The sequence below is a fragment of the Pristiophorus japonicus genome, unplaced genomic scaffold (assembly GCF_044704955.1).
Source record: "Pristiophorus japonicus isolate sPriJap1 unplaced genomic scaffold, sPriJap1.hap1 HAP1_SCAFFOLD_1618, whole genome shotgun sequence".
NCBI classification, from domain to species: Eukaryota; Metazoa; Chordata; class Chondrichthyes; family Pristiophoridae; genus Pristiophorus; species Pristiophorus japonicus.
In genome coordinates, this window is record NW_027251297.1 from 19,742 (window position 1) to 39,647 (window position 19,906).

The 19,906-nt window shown below is 52.7% G+C and overlaps 1 protein-coding gene across 1 annotated transcript in view; it reads left to right on the top strand.

Annotated features, from left to right (window-relative positions):
- The window catches only part of LOC139243123 (uncharacterized), a gene marked incomplete at both ends in the record, with an annotated part of 34,229 nt that extends 16,247 nt beyond the window's left edge, over positions 1-17,982 (top strand). The window contains 4 exons of the mRNA XM_070870701.1: positions 3,286-3,315; positions 8,074-8,106; positions 15,530-15,583; positions 17,674-17,982. Coding sequence (XP_070726802.1) covers positions 3,286-3,315; positions 8,074-8,106; positions 15,530-15,583; positions 17,674-17,982 — 426 coding nt within the window. The remainder of the gene's footprint in view (positions 1-3,285; positions 3,316-8,073; positions 8,107-15,529; positions 15,584-17,673) is intronic.
- Positions 17,983-19,906: the final 1,924 nt, after the last annotated feature.

Consider the following 19,906-nt stretch of genomic DNA (forward strand, 5'->3'; position numbering starts at 1 on the left):
GTGGCTGTGGAAACTTTTACTTTCTGAGAGAGTAGACATGGCCTCGATTTAACGCTCCATCTGTAAGACGGCAACGCCAACGGTGCAGCGCTCCCTCAGTACTGCCCCTCCGACAGTGCAGCATTCCCTCAGTACTGCCTCTCCGACAGTGCAGCGCTCCCTCAGTACTGCCCCTCCGACAGTGCAGCGCTCCCTCAGTACTGCCCCTCCGACAGTGCAGCGCTCCCTCAGTACTGCCCCTCCGACAGTGCAGCGCTCCCTCAGTACTGCCCCTCCGACAGTGCAGCGCTCCCTCAGTACTGCCCCTCCGACAGTGCAGCGCTCCCTCAGTATTGCCCCTCCGACAGTGCAGCGCTCCCTCAGTACTGCCCCTCCGACAGTGCAGCATTCCCTCAGTACTGCCCCTCCGACAGTGCAGCGCTCCCTCAGTACTGCCCCTCCGACAGTGCAGCATTCCCTCAGTACTGCTCCTCCGACAGTGCAGCGCTCCCTCAGTACTGCCCCTGCGACAGTGCAGCATTCCCTCAGTACTGCCCCTCCGACAGTGCAGCGTTCCCTCAGTACTGCCCCTGCGACAGTGCAGTGCTCCCTCAGTACTGCCCCTCCGACAGTGCAGCGCTCCCTCAGTACTGCCCCTCCGACAGTGCAGCCCTCCCTCAGTACTGCCCCTCCGACAGTGCAGCGCTCCCTCAGTACTGCCCCTCCGACAGTGCAGCACTCCCTCAGTACTGCCCCTCCGACAGTGCAGCACTCCCTCAGTACTGCCCCTCTGACAGTGCAGCTCTCCCTCAGTACTACCCCTCCGACAGTGCAGCTCTCCCTCAGTACTACCCCTCCGACAGTGCAGCTCTCCCTCAGTACTGCCCCTCCAACAGTGCAGCGCTCCCTCAATACTGCCCCTGCCCCACTGACAGTGCAGCGCTCCCTCAGTACTGCCCCTCCGACAGTGCAGCACTCCCTCAGTACTGCCCCACTGACAGTGCAGCGCTCCCTCAGTACTGCCCCTCTGACAGTGCAGCACTCCCTCAGTACTGCCCCTCCGACAGTGCAGCACTCCCTCAGTACTGCCCCTCTGACAGTGCAGCCCTCCCTCAGTACTACCCCTCCGACAGTGCAGCTCTCCCTCAGTACTGCCCCTCCAACAGTGCAGCACTCCCTCAGTACTGCCCCTCTGACAGTGCAGCCCTCCCTCAATACTGCCCCTCTGACAGTGCAGCACTCCCTCAGTACTGCCCCACTGACAGTGCAGCGCTCCCTCAGTACTGCCCCTCCGACAGTGCAGCACTCCCTCAGTACTGCCCCACTGACAGTGCAGCGCTCCCTCAGTACTGCCCCTCTGACAGTGCAGCACTCCCTCAGTACTGCCCCTCCGACAGTGCAGCACTCCCTCAGTACTGCCCCTCTGACAGTGCAGCCCTCCCTCAGTACTACCCCTCCGACAGTGCAGCTCTCCCTCAGTACTGCCCCTCCAACAGTGCAGCACTCACTCAGTACTGCCCCTCTGACAGTGCAGCCCTCCCTCAGTACTGCCCCTCCGACAGTGCAGCACTCCCTCAGTACTGCCCCTCCGACAGTGCAGCACTCCCTCAGTACAGCCCCTCTGACAGTGCAGCCCTCCCTCAGTACTGCCCCACCAACAGTGCAGCTCTCCCTCAGTACTGCCCCTCCAACAGTGCAGCACTCCCTCAGTACTGGCCCTCTGACAGTGCAGCCCTCCCTCAGTACTGCCCCTCCGACAGTGCAGCACTCCCTCAGTACTGCCCCTCCGACAATGCAGCATTCCCTCAGTACTGCCCCTCCGACAGTGCAGCACTCCCTCAGTACTGCCCCTCTGACAGTGCAGCCCTCCCTCAGTACTGCCCCACCAACAGTGCAGCTCTCCCTCAGTACTGCCCCTCCAACAGTGCAGCACTCCCTCAGTACTGCCCCTCTGACAGTGCAGCCCTCCCTCAGTACTGCCCCACCAACAGTGCAGCTCTCCCTCAGTACTGCCCTTCCGACAGTTCAGCACTCCCTCAGTACTGACCCTCCGACAATGCAGCTCTCCCTCAGTACTGCCCCTCCGACAGTGCAGCGCTCCCTCAGTACTACACCGGCGCTGAGTGTTTGTCTGGATGATGGGCTGAAGTCTCTGGCCTCAAACACACAACTTTCTGCCTCAGAGGCTTGAGTGCTACCCACTGAACCACAGCTGACATACATATGTTAATAAAATTACATTGTGTCCTATATTACTGGGCTCTCCTTAAATGTATTATTGATTTGTTACTGAAATCAGCCAGGACTCCTACTCCTGATCACTGTCCAGTGACCCTTGGGTTTGAGAGGGGGCAAATCAGCCAGGGTTCCTGCTCCTGATCACTGTCCAGTGACCCCTGGTTTAGAGAGAGAGGGGAAATCAGCCAGGGTTCCTGCTCCTGATCACTGTCCAGTGACCCCTGGTTTAGAGAGAGAGGGGAAATCAGCCAGGGTTCCTGCTTCTGATCACTGTCCAGTGACCCCTGGGTTAGAGAGGGTGAAATCAGCCAGGGTTCCTGCTCCTGATCACTGTCCAGTGACCCCTGGGTTAGAGAGAGAGGGGGAAATCAGCCAGGGTTCCTGCTCCTGATCACTGCCCAGTGACCCCTGGGTTAGAGATAGGGGAAATCAGCCAGGGTTCCAGCTGCTGATCACTGTCCAGTGACCCCTGGGTTAGAGAGAGAGGGGAAATCAGCCAGGGTTCCTGCTCCTGATCACTGCCCAGTGACCCCTGGGTTAGAGAGAGGGGAAATCAGCCAGGGTTCCTGCTCCTGATCACTGTCCAGTGACCCCTGGGTTAGAGAGAGGGGAAATCAGTCAGTGTTCCTGCTGCTGATCACTGTCCAGTGACCCCTGGGTTAGAGAGGGGGAAATCAGCCAGGGTTCCTGCTCCTGATCACTGTCCAGTGACCCCTGAGTTAGAGAGAGAGGGGAAATCAGCCAGGGTTCCTGCTCCTGATCACTGTCCAGTGACCCCTGAGTTAGAGAGAGAGGGGAAATCAGCCAGGGTTCCTGCTCCTGATCACTGTCCAGTAACCCCTGGGTTAGAGAGATAGGGGAAATCAGCCAGGGTTCCTGTTCCTGATCACTGTCCAGTGACCCCTGAGTTAGAGCGAGTGGGGAAATCAGCCAGAGTTCCTGCTCCTGATCACTGTCCAGTGACCCGTGGGTCTGCTTTGTGTGCGCATAGTTGTTATTTCTCGCGCTGGCTCGCGTTAACGCAATGCACCGTCCACATCTGACCCTGTGTGTCTCTTCTCATTTCAGGAGGGTGCAGCAGAACCACACCCAGTCTGGGTAAGTGTGCATCGCAGCCTCGCAGCTCAACAGTGAGCAGGGCGTGGCCCAGAATTGCTCGCTCTGTCTCACTCCCTTCATACAGCAGGGGCCGGATCTGCCGCTTCGATGCTTTCGGGGCGGTAATGGTGGCGGGGCCGTACAGTTTGCTCCCGGGAACAGTTTGCGCCTCAGTCAGTAACATTGGGCAGCTGGGCCCTGAGTCAGGGGGCACAGCAATAAGGGAGGTGCTCGGATGGGAAACTCCCCAGCTAAAGAGCCAGACCGGGAGCGTCCGAGAGACGCCTGGGGCGGGGGCCTTGCGGGGGGAAACTGAGAAAAACCCCACAAAAACATTCCCAATACATAACAACATAAGAAATAGGAGCAGGAGTCGGCCATTCGGCCCCTCGAGCCTGCTCCACCATTCAATAAGATCATGGCTGATCTGATCATGGACTCAGCTCCACTTCCCCGCCCGCTCCGCATAAGCCTTCACTCCCTTATCGCTCAAAAATCTGTCTTTCTCCACCTTAAATATATTCAATGACTCAGTCTCCACAGCTCTCTGGGGCAGAGAATTCCACAGATTTACAACCCTCTGAGAGAAGAAATTCCTCCTCATCTCAGTTTTAAATGGGCGGCCCCTTATTCTGAGACTATGCCCCCTAGTTCTAGATTCCCCCACGAGGGGAAACATCCTCTCTGCATCTACCCTGTCCAGCCTCCTCAGTATCTTATAGGTTTCAATAAGATCACCTCTCATTCTTCTAAACTCCAATGAGTATCGGCCCAACCTGCTCAACCTTTCTTCATAAGTCAAACCCTTTATTTCAGGAATCAACCTGGTGAACCTTCTCTGAACTGCCTCCAATGCAAGTATATCCCTCCTTAAATACGGAGACCAAAACTGTACGCAGTACTCCAGGTGTGGCCTCACCAATACCCTGTACAGGTGTAGCAGGACTTCTCTGCTTTTATACTCCATCCCCCCTTGCAATAAAGGCCAGCATTCCATTTACCTTCCTGATCATTTGCTGTACCTGCATACTAATCTTTTGTGTTTCATGCACAAGGACCCCCAGGTCCCGCTGTACTGCAGCACTTTGTAATCTCTCCCCATTTAAATAATAATGTGCTTTTCTATTATTTCTGCCAAAGTGAATAACCTCACATTTTCCCACATTATACTCCATCTGCCAAATGTTTGCCCACACACTTAGCCTGCCTATATCCCTTTGCAGATTGTTTGTGGCCTCCTCACAACTTCCTTTCCCACCCATCTTCACTGCTCGGGGCAGCAGAATACAGAACGCAAAGGATCAGAAAATCCGTCCCGAGTAGCGGGGGTGGGGGGGGGCGGTTTGGGGAGGTCAGACTCTGACCCTTCACCCTCTGGGGACCTGGGGTCAACTCTAGCCCCAGAGAGAAGTCGCTGAAGGGCTTCTGCTCTCTCAGTGATGTACGTTTCTGAATGGACATTCCCCTTCAGCCCACAATTGGGCTAAATTGCTGCGCTCAATGAGAAAGAGACACGAGTGGGGGAGGGGGTGAGTCAGTCCTGCCCACTGGAGGCAGTTGTACGACATATCTGGTTGAGTTCTATCAAAACGCAACACAGTCCAGCAAAGCCTCAATTTTAAAATTCTCCATCCTTGTTAACAAATCCCTCCATGGCCCTCGCCTCTCCCTATCTCTGTGACATCCTCCAGCCCCTACAACCCTCCCTATCTCTGTAACCTCCTCCAGCCCCTACAACCCTCCCTATCTCTGTAACCTCCTCCAGCCCCTACAACCCTCCCTATCTCTGTAACCTCCTCCAGCCCCTACACCCTCCCTATCTCTGTGACATCCTCCAGCCCCTACAACCCTCCCTATCTCTGTAACCTCCTCCAGCCCCTACAACCCTCCCTATCACTGTAACCTCCTCCAGCCCCTACAACCCTCCCTATCTCTGTAACCTCCTCCAGCCCCTACACCCTCCCTATCTCTGTAACCTCCTCCAGCCCCTACAACCCTCCCTATCACGGTAACCTCCTCCAGCCCCTACAACCCTCCCTATCTCTGTAACCTCCTCCAGCCCCTACAACCCTCCCTATCACTGTAACCTCCTCCAGCCCCTACAACCCTCCCTATCACTGTAACCTCCTCCAGCCCCTACAACCCTCCCTATCACTGTAACCTCCTCCAGCCCCTACAACCCTCCCTATCTCTGTAACCTCCTCCAGCCCCTACAAACCTCCCTATCTCTGTAACCTCCTCCAGCCCCTACAACCCTCCCTATCACTGTAACCTCCTCCAGCCCCTACAACCCTCCCTAGCTCTGCAACCTCCTCCAGCCCCTACAATCCTCCCTATCTCTGTAGCCTCCTCCAGCCCCTACACCCCTCCCAATCTCTGTAACTTCTTCCGGCTCCTAAAACCCTCCCTATCTCTGTAACCTCCTCCAGCCCTACACCCCTCCTATCTCTGTAACCTCCTCCAGCCTCTACAACCCTCCCTATCTCTGTAACCTCCTCCAACCCTACACCCCTCCTATCTCTGTAACCTCCTCCAGCCCCTACAACTCTCCCTATCTCTGTAACCTCCTCCAACCCTACACCCCTCCTATCTCTGTAACCTCCTCCAGCCCCTACAACCCTCCCTATCTCTGTAACCTCCTCCAGCACCTAAAGCCCTCCCTAGCTCTGCAACCTCCTCCAGCCCCTACAATCCTCCCAATCTCTGTAGCCTCCTCCAGCCCCTACACCCCTCCCAATCTCTGTAACTTCCTCTGGCTCCTAAAACCCTCCCTATCTCTGTAACCTCCTCCAGCCCTACACCCCTCCCTATCTCTGTAACCTCCTCCAAACCTACACCCCTCCTATCTCTATAACCTCCTCCAGCCCCTACAACCCTCCCTATCTCTGTAACCTCCTCCAACCCTACACCCCTCCTATCTCTGTAACCTCCTCCAGCCCCTACAACCTTCCCTATCTCTGTAACCTCCTCCAACCCCTACACCCTCCCTATCTCTGCAACCTCCTCCAGACCCTACAACCCTCCCTATCTCTGTAACCTCCTGCAGCCCCTACACCCTCCCTATCTATGTAACCTCCTGCAGCCCCTACACCCCTCCCTATCTCTGTAACCCCCCTCCAACCCCTACAACCCTCCGAGACCTCTGCGTTCTACCAGTTCTGGCCCCTCGCACATCCCCCCAATTTGCATCGCTCCACCATCGGTGCCGTGCCTTCAGCTGCCTGGGCCCCAAGCTCTGGAACTCCCTCACTACACCCCTGCCCCGCGCTCTCTCTCTCCTCCTTTAAGACCTGAATACCTACGTCACCTGACCTAGTGTCTCCTTACAGGGCTCGGTATCAAGTTTTGTTTGATAATTGCTCCTGTGAAGCAACTTGGGACGTTTTATTTCATTAAAGGCGCTGTGTCCAAGCAATTGTTGCAGATACAGAGGAACTATTTCCTCTTGTGGGGGTGCTACGTCCAGAACAAGGGGGCATAACCTTAAATTTAGAGCCAGGCTGTTCAGGGATGGTGTGAGGCTCACACAAGGGGTTATGAGAATCTGGAAGTCTCACTCCCCCCCAAAAAAGCTATTGAGGCCGGGGGTTCAATTGGAGCTTTCAAGACTGAAATCAGTCGATTTTTGTTGGGTAAGGGTGTCAAGGGATAGGGAGCAAAGACAAGTAAATGGTAACAAGACACAGATCAGCCCTGATCTGATTGAATGGGCGAGTGGGCTCGAGGGGCTGAAAGGCCTCCTCCAGTTAGAGGAATCCCAGACATTTACGGCACATCATGTCCATTCCGAATGTTCCTGCTGGATAGACATGCATCCAATTACCTAAAGTTGGATCAATAAAGACACGGAATAAATAAGAAAGGACTTGCATTTCTATCACGCCTTTCATGAACTCAGGATGTTCCAAAGCGCTCCACGGCCAATCAAGTACTTTCTGAAGTGTGGTCACTGTACTGTAATGTTGGAAACGCGAGCGCCAATTTGCGCACAGCAAGCGCCCACAAAATATGATGATCTTTCTTCAGTGATGTTGGTTGAGGGATAAATACTGGCCACCAGACATCCCTGAGCTCCTTCAAATATTGGCCACAGACTCTTTTGTGTCCGTCTGAGAGGGCAGACAGCATCTCGGTTTAATGTCGCAAGTGAAAGACAGTGCAGCGCTCCCTCAGTACTGCCCCTCCGACAGTGCAGCAGTCCCTCGGTACTGCCCTTCCGACAGTGCGGCACTCCCTCAGTACTGCCCCTCCGACAGTGCAGCACTCCCCCAGTACTGCTCCTCCGACAGTGCAGCACTCCCCCAGTACTGCTCCTCCGACAGTGCAGCGCTCCCTCAGTACTGCCCCTCCGACAGTGCAGCAGTCCCTCGGTACTGCCCCTCCGACAGTGCGGCACTCCCTCAGTACTGCCCCTCCAACAGTGCAGCACTCCCCCAGTACTGCTCCTCCGACAGTGCAGCACTCCCTCAGCACTGCTCCTCCGACAGTGCAGCACTCCCTCAGTACTGCCCCTCCGACAGTGCAGCACTCCCCCAGTACTGCTCCTCCGACAGTGCGGCGCTCCCTCGTTACCGGCGAGTGTTAGCCTGGATTATAGGGCTCAAGTCTCTGGTGTGGGGACTTGAACCCACGACCTCTGACTCCGAGGCGAGAGTACGATCCACTGACACTAATCTACACTTACACAAAGACTGAACATTCAGATCTCGTCTCCCTCAAGGAGTCATTTTCACAGACTGTTTCATTTTTGTTTTTCAGATGTTGTGCCACAACCACTGGGAGAGCAGAATGGTTTGTACTTCGCTTGTATTCCAACCGGCGGAAATTATTCTGTTTATTATTCGTATTAAAGTCATTAATGATTGTCAACTCTTCGAATATCTTTGTTCTGTCACATCATTCTAAATATCTCTAGCCATCCCATCTGTTCGTAACTTGCTAATTGCTAATCTTGGTGTGGGACTGAACCTCAGGCACATAGAGCAGGAAAGGTCCAGGCTCCAACTCGGGCCTAGTACTCAGTTAGCCTGATCTCACACCCGGTGTGGGACTGAGCCCCACCCCTCTCCCTCTCACACACACACACACACACACACACACACACACACACACAGCAGGAAAGGCCCTCGCTCCATGGCCAGTTACCTCACTGTCAACACAGATGTGCTCTTCGACTGCAGAGGCATCACCTAACCTTGCCCTCACCCATTTCCCCGCACTCCCCAAACCCACGCATGCTCACTCCTCCAGCAGAGGTCATTGGGCGGTGATCAGTAACTTAGAACTAACCCTGGTTAGACCACAGCTGGAGTACTGTGAGCAGTTCTGGGCACCACACCTTGGGAAGGAGATATTGGCCTTGGAGGGAGTGAAGTGTCGGTTTACCAGAATAATACCTGGACTCCAAGGGTTAAATTACAAGGAGAGGCTACACAAACTAGGGTTACATGGTCAGGTCCCTGGAGTGGGGCTCGAACCCACTATCTGCTGACCCAGAGGCGAGAGTGCTACCCACTGAGCCATGGCTGACATTCGGCTAGGTCGTGGATCAGCCGTGATCTCACTGACTTGGTGGTACAGGCTCGATTGGCTGAACGGCCTCCTCCTGTTCCTGTGTTCCTTGGAACTCAGGCTGGCTTTGCAACTTCCCACTGCAAAAGAGGACACAGGGACCATTTGCGTCAGCTCCCTCTCCCTCTCTGCGCCGTACTATTCCCACCCCCGGCTTGCGAAGCTTTGAGTCAAACCGGAGCGGGAGAAAAGTCCGAGCCCACGGCTTGCTCTCCTTATATGGGCTGCAAGCGAGCGCTATTTTTCAGGTCGAACCACAGCCTTCCCGTCGCCCACACGTCGCGTGACACACGAGAAATAACTGAGTACCCACAGACATCCTGAAAAAAACAACTGTCAGCACATCCTGGGCCCGAGATCCACCCTCTATCTAACCCCGCACTGTACCTGCCCTGGGAGTGTTTGATGGGACAGTGTAGAGGGAGCTTTACTCTGTATCTAACCCCGTGCTGTGCCTGCCCTGGGAGTGTTTGATGGGACAGTGTAGAGGGAGCTTTACTCTGTATCTAACGCGTGCTGTACCTGCCCTGGGAGTGTTTGATGGGACAGTGTAGAGGGAGCTTTACTCTGTATCTAACGCGTGCTGTACCTGCCCTGGGAGTGTTTGATGGGACAGTGTTGAGGGAGCTTTACTCTGTATCTAACCCCGTGCTGTACCTGCCCTGGGAGTGTTTGAAGGGATAGTGGAGAGGGAGCTTTACTCTGTATCTAACCCCGTGCTGTACCTGCCCTGGGAGTGTTTGATGGGACAGTGTAGAGGGAGCTTTACTCTGTATCTAACCCCGTGCTGTACCTGCCCTGGGAGTGTTTCATGGGACAGTGTAGAGGGAGCTTTACTCTGTATCTAACCCCCTGTACCTGCCCTGGGAGTGTTTCATGGGACAGTGTAGAGGGAGCTTTACTCTGTATCTAACCCCCTGTACCTGCCCTGGGAGTGTTTGATGGGACAGTGTAGAGGGAGCTTTACTCTGTATCTAACCCCGTGCTGTACCTGCCCCGGGAGTATTTGATGGGACAGTGTAGAGGGAGCTTTACTCTGTATCTAACCCCGTGCTGTACCTGCCCTGGAAGTGTTTGATGGGACAGTGTAGAGGGAGCTTTACTCTGTATCTAACCCCGTGCTGTCCCTGCCCTGGGAGTGTTTGATGGGACACTATAGAGGGAGCTTTACTCTGTATCTAATCCCGTGCTGTACCTGCCCTGGGAGTGTTTGATGGGACAGTGTAGAGGGAGCTTTACTCTGTATCTAACCCCGTGCTGTACCTGCCCTGGGAGTGTTTGATGGGACAGTGTAGAGCGAGCTTTACTCTGTATCTAACCCCGTGCTGTACCTGCCCTGGGAGTGTTTGATGGGACAGTGTAGAGCGAGCTTTACCTACACAGTGCCAGGGTAAAGGACATCTCCTCCGGGCTGGAGAAGAACTTGGGAATGGGAGGGGGAGGATCCAATTGTCGTGGTACATTTAGGCACCAATGACATAGGTAGGACTAAGAGTTTCTACTGAGAGAGTTTGAACAGCTAGGGACTAAATTGAAAAGCAGAACCACAAAAGGTAATAATCTCTGCATTATTACCTGATCCACAAGCAAATTGGCATCGGGTCAATAGAATCAGGGAGATGAATGTGTGGCTCAGAGGTAGGTGTGGGAGAAGTGGGTTTCGATTCGTGGGGCACTGACACCAATACTCGGGAAAGAGAGAGCTGTTCTGTGGGGACGGACTACACCTGAACTATGCTGAGACCAGAGTTCTAGCGAACCAAATAACTAGGGAGGTAGACAGGGCTTTAAACTAAATAAGGGGGAGGGGGAACAGTGGAGGACGGTCGCAGTAGAAAGCAATCTAGAATGCTAAAGAGAAAAGAAAAGGAAGCAATGCAGGAAAGTGATTGTGGTAAGGATAACCAGATTATGTCAGGAAGGCACAGAGCATACAATAGGGTACTGAAGTTGCACGTTCAGCCATGAACTCATTGAATGGCGGTGCAGGCTAGAAGGGCCGAATGGCCTACTCCTGCACCTATTTTCTATGTTTCTATGTTTCTATGTAAACACAAGAGTGTGCACTAACAAATAGAGTCCAGGTAAGAAAAAATAGCGATAAGGCAAATGGGGCTATAGTACAAAATAATGTTAAGATGTCTAATAATGTTACAAAGACAAATCAAAAGCATTGTATCTGAATGCACGAAGCATCTGTAATAAGGTAGACGAATTAACCGCGCAAATAGATGTGCCACTATTTGAAGGGACTGTTCCTCAAATTCTGGCTGCACTTCAGTCCCACGCTCCTGATCTTCGGGCACCCTGTGCGGAGGGGAGCGGGTAGGTCCGAGGGCCTCCTCGTGGGACTGCTCCTGGGCACGGCCAAGGGGGTCATCAGCCGGTCCGGGCAGCGGGCGGTCGAGGGGGTCGTTCAACCTGACTGCCTGCCTCTCTTCCGCTCTTACATCCGAGCCAGGGTGTCCCTGGAGATGGAGCATGCGGTGTCCACCGGTACGCTCGCGGCCTTCCGCGAGAGGTGGGCACTGGAGGGACTGGAGTGCACCATCACCCCCGGCAACCAACTTTTAATTTGATTATTATTGGTTAAAGTTTAATTTGTTTACTTGCCAGTTTTAGTGTCTCCTGCCTCCTTTTAGCCAGGGGGCACTTGTATTATTTGTGTTTTTAGTGTCCTAAAAACCCCCCCCCCAAAAAAAAACCAAAAAAAGGGCATTTGAAAAGTGTTTGGAGTGTCCCCCCCTTTAATCAGGGGGCACTTGATTTAACTGATTTTTTTGTTTTGCAACAAAAAGAGTTGTAAACGGATACAATATAGTTGCAATTACAGAGACATGGTTGCAGGGTGACCAGGGTTGGGAACTGAATATCCGAGGATATTCGATATTTAGGAACACAGGCAAAAAGGAATAGCAGGTGATGTGGCATTGTTATTAATGGTTGAAATAGTGAGAAAGGATATTGGCTCAGAAAATCAGTCTGGGTGGAGCTAAGGAGCACCAAGGGGCAGAAAACATTGGTGAGAGTTGTGTATAGGCCTCCAAACAGTAGTGGTAATGTAGGGGATGGCATCAAACAGGAAATTAGAGATGCATGTAACAAGGGTACTACAGTAATCGTAGGTGACTTTAATCTACATATAGACTGGCCAAATCAAATTAGTAATAATACTGTGGAAGATGAATTCCTGGAGTGTGTACGAGATGGTTTTTATTAGACCAGTACATTGAGGAGCCTACTCGGGAACAGGCTATCCTAGATTGGGTATTGTGTAATGAGAAGGGGTTAATTAACAGTCTTGTTGTGCGGGGTCCTTTAGGGAAGAGTGACCATAACACGATTGAATTCTTTATTAAGATGGAAAGTGAAGTAGTCCAATCCGAAACTAGGGTCCTAAATCTAAACAAAGGAAACTACGAAGGTATGAGGAATGAATTGGCTATGATCGATTGGGAAGATTCATTAAAAGGCATGATGGTGGATAGGCAATGGCTAACATTTAAGAAACGAATGCATGAATTGCAACAGTTATACATTCCTTTCTGGTGTAAAAACACAAAAGGAAAAGTGGCCCAACTGTGGCTAACAAAAGAAATTAAGGATAGTATTAGCTCCAAAGAGGAGTCATACAACGTTGCCAGAAAAAGTAGCAAGCCTGAGGATTGGGAACAGTTTAGAATTCAGCAAAAAAGGACCAAGAGATTGATTAAAAGGGGAAAAATAGAACATGAGAGTAAACTTGTAAGGAACATAAAAACCGACTGCAAAAGTTTCCACAAGTACGTAAAAAGAAAAAGATTAGTGAAGACAAATGTAGGTCCTTTACAGACAGAAACAGGAGAATTTGTAATGGGGAACAAGGAAATTGCAGAACAATTAAATAAATATTTTCGTTCTGTCTTCACAGAAGAGGATACAAATAACTTCCCAGAAATGCTAGGGAAACAAGGGTCTCGTGAGCAAGAGGAATTAAAGGAAATTATTATTCGTAAGAAAATGCTGGAGAAACTAATGGGACTGAAAGTTGATAAATCCCCCAGGGCCTGATGATCTGCATCCCAGAGTACTAAAAGAGGTAGCCATGGAAATAGTGGATGCATTGGTTGTCATCTTCCAAAATTCTATAGATTATGGAACAGTTCCTGCAGATTGGAGGGTGGCAAATGTAACCCCACTATTTAAAAAAGGAGGGAGAGAAAACAGGGAACTATAGACCAGTTAGCCTAACATCAGGAGTAGGGAAAATGCTGGAGTCTATTATAAAGGATGTGATAACGGAACACTTAGATAATATCAATGGGATTAAACAAAGTCAACATGGATTTATGAAAGGAAAATTGTGTTTGACAAACCTACTGGAGTTTTTTGAGGATGTAACTGATAGAATAGATAAGGGAGAACCAGTGGATGTAGTGTATTTGGAGTTTCAGAAGTCCTTTGATAAAGTCCCGCATAAGAGGTTAGTGTACAAAATTAAAGCACATAGGATTGGGGGTAATATACTGGCATGGATTGAAAATTGGTTAACATAGGAAACAGAGAGTAGGAATAAACGGGTCTTTTTCGGGTAGTAACTAGTGGGGTACCACAGGGATCAGTGCTTGGGCCCCAGCTATTCACAATATATATTAATGATTTGGATGAGGGAACCAAATGTAATATTTCCAAGTTTGCCGACAACATAAAACTAGGTGGGATTGTGAGTTGTGAGGAGGATGCAAAGACATTGCAAGGCGATTTAGTATAACGTGGATAAATGTGAAGTTATCCAGTTTGTTAGGAAAAACATAAGGACAAAGTGTTATTTAAATGGTGATGGCTTGGGAAGTGGCGATGTACAGAGGGACCTGGGTGTCCTTGTACACCAGTCATTGAAAGCAAACATGCAGGTGCAGCAAGCAGTTAGGAAGGCAAATGGTATGTTGGCCTTCATTGCAAGAGGATTTGAGGACAGGAGCAAGGATGTCTTACTACAGTTATACAGGGCCTTGGTGGGACCACACCTGGAGTATTGTGTGCAGTTTTGGTCTCCTTACCTAAGAAAGGATATACTTCCCATAGAGGGAGTGCAGCAAAAGTTCACCTGACTGATTCCTGGGAAGACAGGACTGTCGTATGAGGAGAGATTGGTTCGACTAGGCCTGTATTCACTAGAGTTTAGAAAAATGAGAGGGGATCTCATTGAAATGTATAAAATTCTGACTGGGTTGGATAGATTGGATGCGGGGAGGATGTTTCCCCTGGCTGGGAAGCCTAGAACAAGGGGGTCACAGTCTCAGGATACGGGATAAGAAATTTAGGACCGAGATGAGGAGACATGTTTTCACTCAGAGGGTGGTGAACCTGTGGAATTCTCTACCACAGAAGGCTGTGGAGGCCAAATCACTGAATATATTTAAGAGGGAGATAGATAGGTTTCTAGAAACAAAAGACATCAAGGGGTATGGGGAGAAAGCGGGAATATGGTGTTGAGATAGAGGATCAGCCATGATCTTATTGAATGGCGGTGCAGGCTCGAGGGGCCGAATGGCCTACTACTGCTCCTATTTTCTATGTTTCTATGTTTCTATGGTGCAAAGAATGAACTGAAACTAAATGATATGCAAAGTACAAAGATGCTACAAAGATGGGTGGGAAAGCAAATTGTGTGGAGGACACAAAGTATCTGCAAAAGGACATAGATAGGTTAAGTGAGTGGGCAAAATTTGGCAGCTGGAGTATAATGTGGGAAAGTGTGAGGTTATCCACTTTGGCTCGACAAATAAAAAAGCAAATTGTTACTGAAATGGGGAGAGATTACAAAGTGCTGCCGTTCAGAGAGACCTGGGGCTCCTTGTGCATGAAACACAAAAAGTTAGTATGCAGGTACAGCAAGTGATCAGGAAGGCAAATGGAATGTTGGCCTTTATTGCAAGGGGGATAGAGTATAAAAGCAGAGAAGTCCTGCTACAACTGTACAGGGTATTGGTGAGGCCACACCTGGAGTACTGCGTACAGTTTTGGTCTCCGTATTTAAGCGGGGATCTACTTGCATTGGAGGCAGTTCAGAGAAGGTTCACCGGGTTGATTCCTGAGATGAAGGGGTTGTCATATGAAGAAAGGTTGAGCAGGTTGGGCCTCTACTCATTGGAGTTTAGAAGAATGAGAGGAGATCCTGTCAAAACGGACAATATTCTGAGGGGGCTGGACAGGGTAGATGCAGAGAGGATGTTTCCCCTCGTGGGGGAATCTAGAACTCGGGGGCATAGTTTCAGAATAAGGGGCAGCCCATTTAAAACTGAGATGAGGAGGAATTTCTTCTCTCAGAGGGTTGTAAATCTGTGGGATTCTCTGCCCCAGAGAGCTGTGGAGGCTGGGTCATTGAATATATTTAAGGTGGAGATAGACAGATTTTTGAGCGATAAGGGAGTGAAGGGTTATGGGGAGCGGGCGGGGAAGTGGAGCTGAGTCCATGATCAGATCAGCCATGATCTTATTGAATGGCGGAGCAGGCTCGAGGGGCCGAATGGCCGACTCCTGCTCCTATTTCTTATGTTGTTATGTAAAGGTAACCTGATTGTCTCCGCTTGGAGAGGACTGATCAGATGGAGTTTTTCTCTTGCCTGAATTGTTGATTAATCTCTCGCTGTGATGTCCATAGGTCCGTGTAACACTACAAAGGAAGTTACTATGGAAACGATGAAGCCAGCAACTGGTGAGTACAACACCCTTTAACCCAATCACGTCATGGCAACCAGAACAACTGTATTTATATAGCTCACCTTAATTTAACAGAAACGGCCCAAATATGTGACCCCAAGCCACATAAGGAGATGAATGAATGAAAGACTTGCATTTCTATAGCGCCTTTCACGACCACTGGGTGTCTCAAAGCGCTTTACAGCCAATGAAGTACATTTGGAGTGCAGTCACTGTTGTAATGTGGGAAACGCAGCAGCCAACTTGCGCACAGCAAGCTCCCACAGATAGCGCTGCGATAATGACCAGATAATCTGTCTTTTGTTACGTTAGGTTGATTGAGGGATAAGTATCAGTCCCAGGACATGTGACCAAAAGATTGGTCAAAGAGGTCGGTTTTAAGGAGCGTCTCAAAGGAGGAACATAAAGAACATAAGAACATAAGAATTAGGAACAGGAGTAGGCCATCTAGCCCCTCGAGCCTGCTCCGCCATTCAACAAGATCATGGCTGATCTGGCCGTGGACTCAGCTCCACTTACCCGCCCTCTCCCCGTAACCCTTAATTCCCTTATTGGTTAAAAATCTATCTATCTGTGACTTGAATACATTCAATGAGCTAGCCTCAACTGCTTCCTTGGGCAGAGAATTCCACAGATTCACAACCCTCTGGGAGAAGAAATTCCTTCTCAACTCGGTTTTAAATTGGCTCCCCCATATTTTGAGGCTGTGCCCCCTAGTTCTAGTCTCCCCCACCAGTGGAAACAACCTCTCTGCCTCTATCCTGTCTATCCCTTTCATTATTTTAAATGTTTCTATAAGATCACCCCTCATCCTTCTGAACTCCAACGAGTAAAGACCCAGTCTACTCAATCTATCATCATAAGGTAACCCCCTCATCTCCGGAATCAGCCTAGTGAATCGTCTCTGTACCCCCTCCAAAGCTAGTATATCCTTCCTTAAGTAAGGTGACCAAAACTGCACGCAGTACTCCAGGTGCGGCCTCACCAATACCCTGTACAGTTGCAGCAAGACCTCCCTGCTTTTGTACTCCATCCCTCTCGCAATGAAGGCCAACATTCCATTCGCCTTCCTGATTACCTGCTGCACCTGCACACTAACTTTTTGGGATTTATGCACAAGGATCCCCAGGTCCCTCTGCACCGCAGCATGTTGTAATTTCTCCCCATTCAAATAATATTCCCTTTTACTGTTTTTTTTCCCAAGGTGGATGACATCACACTTTCCGACATTGTATTCCATCTGCCAAACCTTAGCCCATTCGCTTAACCTATCCAAATCTCCTTGTAGCCTCCCTGTGTCCTCTACACAACCCGCTTTCCCACTAATCTTAGTGTCATCTGCAAATTTTGTTGCACTACACTCTGTCCCCTCTTCCAGGAAAGAGAGGTAGAGAGGCGGAGAGGTTTAGGGAGGGAGTTCCAGAGCTTGGGGCCCAGGCAGCTGAAGGCACGGCCACCGATGGTGGAGCGATGGAACTCGGGGGGGGTGGAGAAGGGGCCAGAATTGGCTGGGTTAATGGGGGGGGTGGGACTGTATCGCAGCGGGGTATATGAGGACGGAGGTGTGAGGCCGAAATTGCCCCGCGCCCCGTTTGGGGGAGGTAGCGTTAAAGCCCGGGGACTTTTATCGCCCCAACCCGGGAGTCACGCTCCCCCGCGTGCAATCGGGTTCTGCGCCCCTCGACCAAGGCGGAGCTGTGACACACTACAACGCGCCCCCCACCCCCCCCTTCGGTCAATGGGGAGGGCCGCTGCGCGCCCTGCAGGCACTTTGGTGGCCGCCACGATGGCGACCGAGTCGAGGCCGGGGGCCGTCATGGTCGGGACGGCCGAAGAGATGCCCGACAAAATGGCGGATCACGGGCGCGCACACGGTCTCCCGTGCACCTTCCCCCAAGCCGGCCGCAAAGAAATCTCCACGGCAATTTCGCCTGAGGAGCTAATGTCGCCCGCATCCCCCTGGGCAAAAAAGGCCATCGCGGCCGACGGCAGACGAGAACAGGGCGTGAAAAGATGGAGCAGTTTGGGCCCCGATATCTCAGCGATTGCTTCTGATTACTAGCTTTCCGCTTCACTCTCTTACAGATATCGGGCACACTTTTCTCGTGGACGGGACCTCCCCATGTTCCGGGAGATTGGAACTGGGATTAAGGAATGGCTCACGGGTAACGCACTGCCTCCAGGAATTCTCCCGGAGCGAGGCCGAGGTGGTGTGCAGGGAGCTAGGATGTGGCTCTATGCACGCACTGGTGACTGGACGTTTCTTCAAAGGCCAGGCACCAATGGTGTGGCAGGAGGGCGTAAAATGCCGGATGAACGAGACCAAGTTGAGCCAATGCAGCAAAGTCCCGCAGACATGTGGTTCCGACGGCACCGTGGGGATCATGTGTTCGAGTAAGGAAAGCTCTTCTCAGACCCATCGACCATCCAGTATCTCCATCACCCTCGAACGGCCATCCCTCCACCCCCCTCCACCCATCCCCTCCATCTCCCCCTCCACCCATCCCCTCCATCTCCCCTTCCCCCATCGACACCCTCTCCCCTTCCCTCATCCCCTCCATCTCCCCCTCCCCATCCCCTCCATCTCCCCCTCCCCATCCCCTCCATCTCCCCTTCCCCCATCGACACCCTCTCCCCTTCCCCCATCCGCTTCATCTCCCCCTCCCCATCCCCTCCATCTCCCCCTCCCCCATCGACACCCTCTCCCCTTCCCCCATCCCCTCCATCTCCCCCACCACCCATCCCCTCCATCTCCCCTTCCCCCATCGACACCCTCTCCCCTTCCCCCATCCGCTTCATCTCCCCCTCCCCATCCCCTCCATCTCCCCCTCCCCCATCGACACCCTCTCCCCTTCCCCCATCCGCTCCATCTCCCCCTCCCCATCCCCTCCATCTCCCCCTCCCCATCCCCTCCATCTCCCCCTCCCCCATCCCCTCCCTCTCCCCTTCCCCCAGCCCCTCCATCTCCCCTCCACCCATCCCCTCCATCTCCCCCTCCACCCATCTCCTCCATCTCCCCTTCCCCCATCGACACCCTCTCCCCTTCCCCCATCCCCTCCATCTAACCCTCCCCCATCCCCTCCATCTCCCCTTCCCCCATCGACACCCTCTCCCCTTCCCCCATCTGCTCCATCTCCCTCTCCCCATCCCCTCCATCTCCCTCTCCCCCATCCGCTCCATCTCCCCCTCCCCAATCCTCTCCCTCTCCCCTTCCCCATCGACACCCTCTCCCTTTCCCCCAGCCGCTCCATCTCCCCCTCCCCATCCGCTCCATCTCCCCCTCCCCATCCCCTCCATCTCCCCCTCCCCAATCCCCTCCATCTCCCTCTCCCCCATCCCCTCCATCTCCCCTCCCCCATCCCCTCCTCTCCCCCTCCCCAATCCCCTCCATCTCCCCCATCGACACCCTCTCCCCTTCCACCATCCGCTCCATCTCCCCCTCCCCAATCCCCTCCATCTCCCCCACCACCCATCCCCTCCATCTCCCCCTCCACAATCCCCTCCATCTTCCCCTCCCCAATCCCCTCCATCTCCCCCTCCCCAATCCTCTCCATCTCTCCCTCCCCCATCCCCTCCATCTCCCCCTCCCCAATCCCCTCCATCTCCCCCTCCCCAATCCCCTCCATCTCCCCCTCCCCAATCCCCTCCATCTCCCCCTCCCCGATCCCCTCCATCTCCCCCTCCCCGATCCCCTCCATCTCCCCCTCCCCAATCCCCACCATCTCCCCCTCCCCAATCCCCTCCATCTCCCCCTCCCCAATCCCCTCCATCTCCCCCTCCCCAATCCCCTCCATCTCCCCCTCCCCCATCGACACCCTCTCCCCTTCCCCCATCCCCTCCCTCTCCCCCTCCCCATCCCCTCCCTCTCACCCTCCCCCATCCCCTCCCTCTCCCCCTCCCCCATCCCCTGCCTCTCCCCATCCCATCCATCTCCCCCTCGCCATCCCCTCCATCTCCCCCTCCCCATCCCCTCCCTCTCCCATTCCCCGATCCGCTCCATCTCCCCCTCCCCCATCCCGTCCATCTACCCCTCCCCAATCTCCTCCATCTCCCCTTCACCATCCCTTCCATCTCCCTCTCCTCCGTCCCATCCATCCCCTCCCCTCCCCATCACCTCCATCTCCCTCTCCCCCATCCCCTCCGTCACCCCCTCAAAACATCCCCTCCGTCTCTCCCTCTCCCTCCCTCTCGATCTCTCTTGGCTCCTCCCAATCTCTCTCTCTCTCTCCCCAGTATTTAACCCTCTATCTCTCTCTCGCCCCAGTATTTAACCTTCTCTCTCTCTCTCTCTCTCCCCAGTATTTAACCCTCTCTCTCT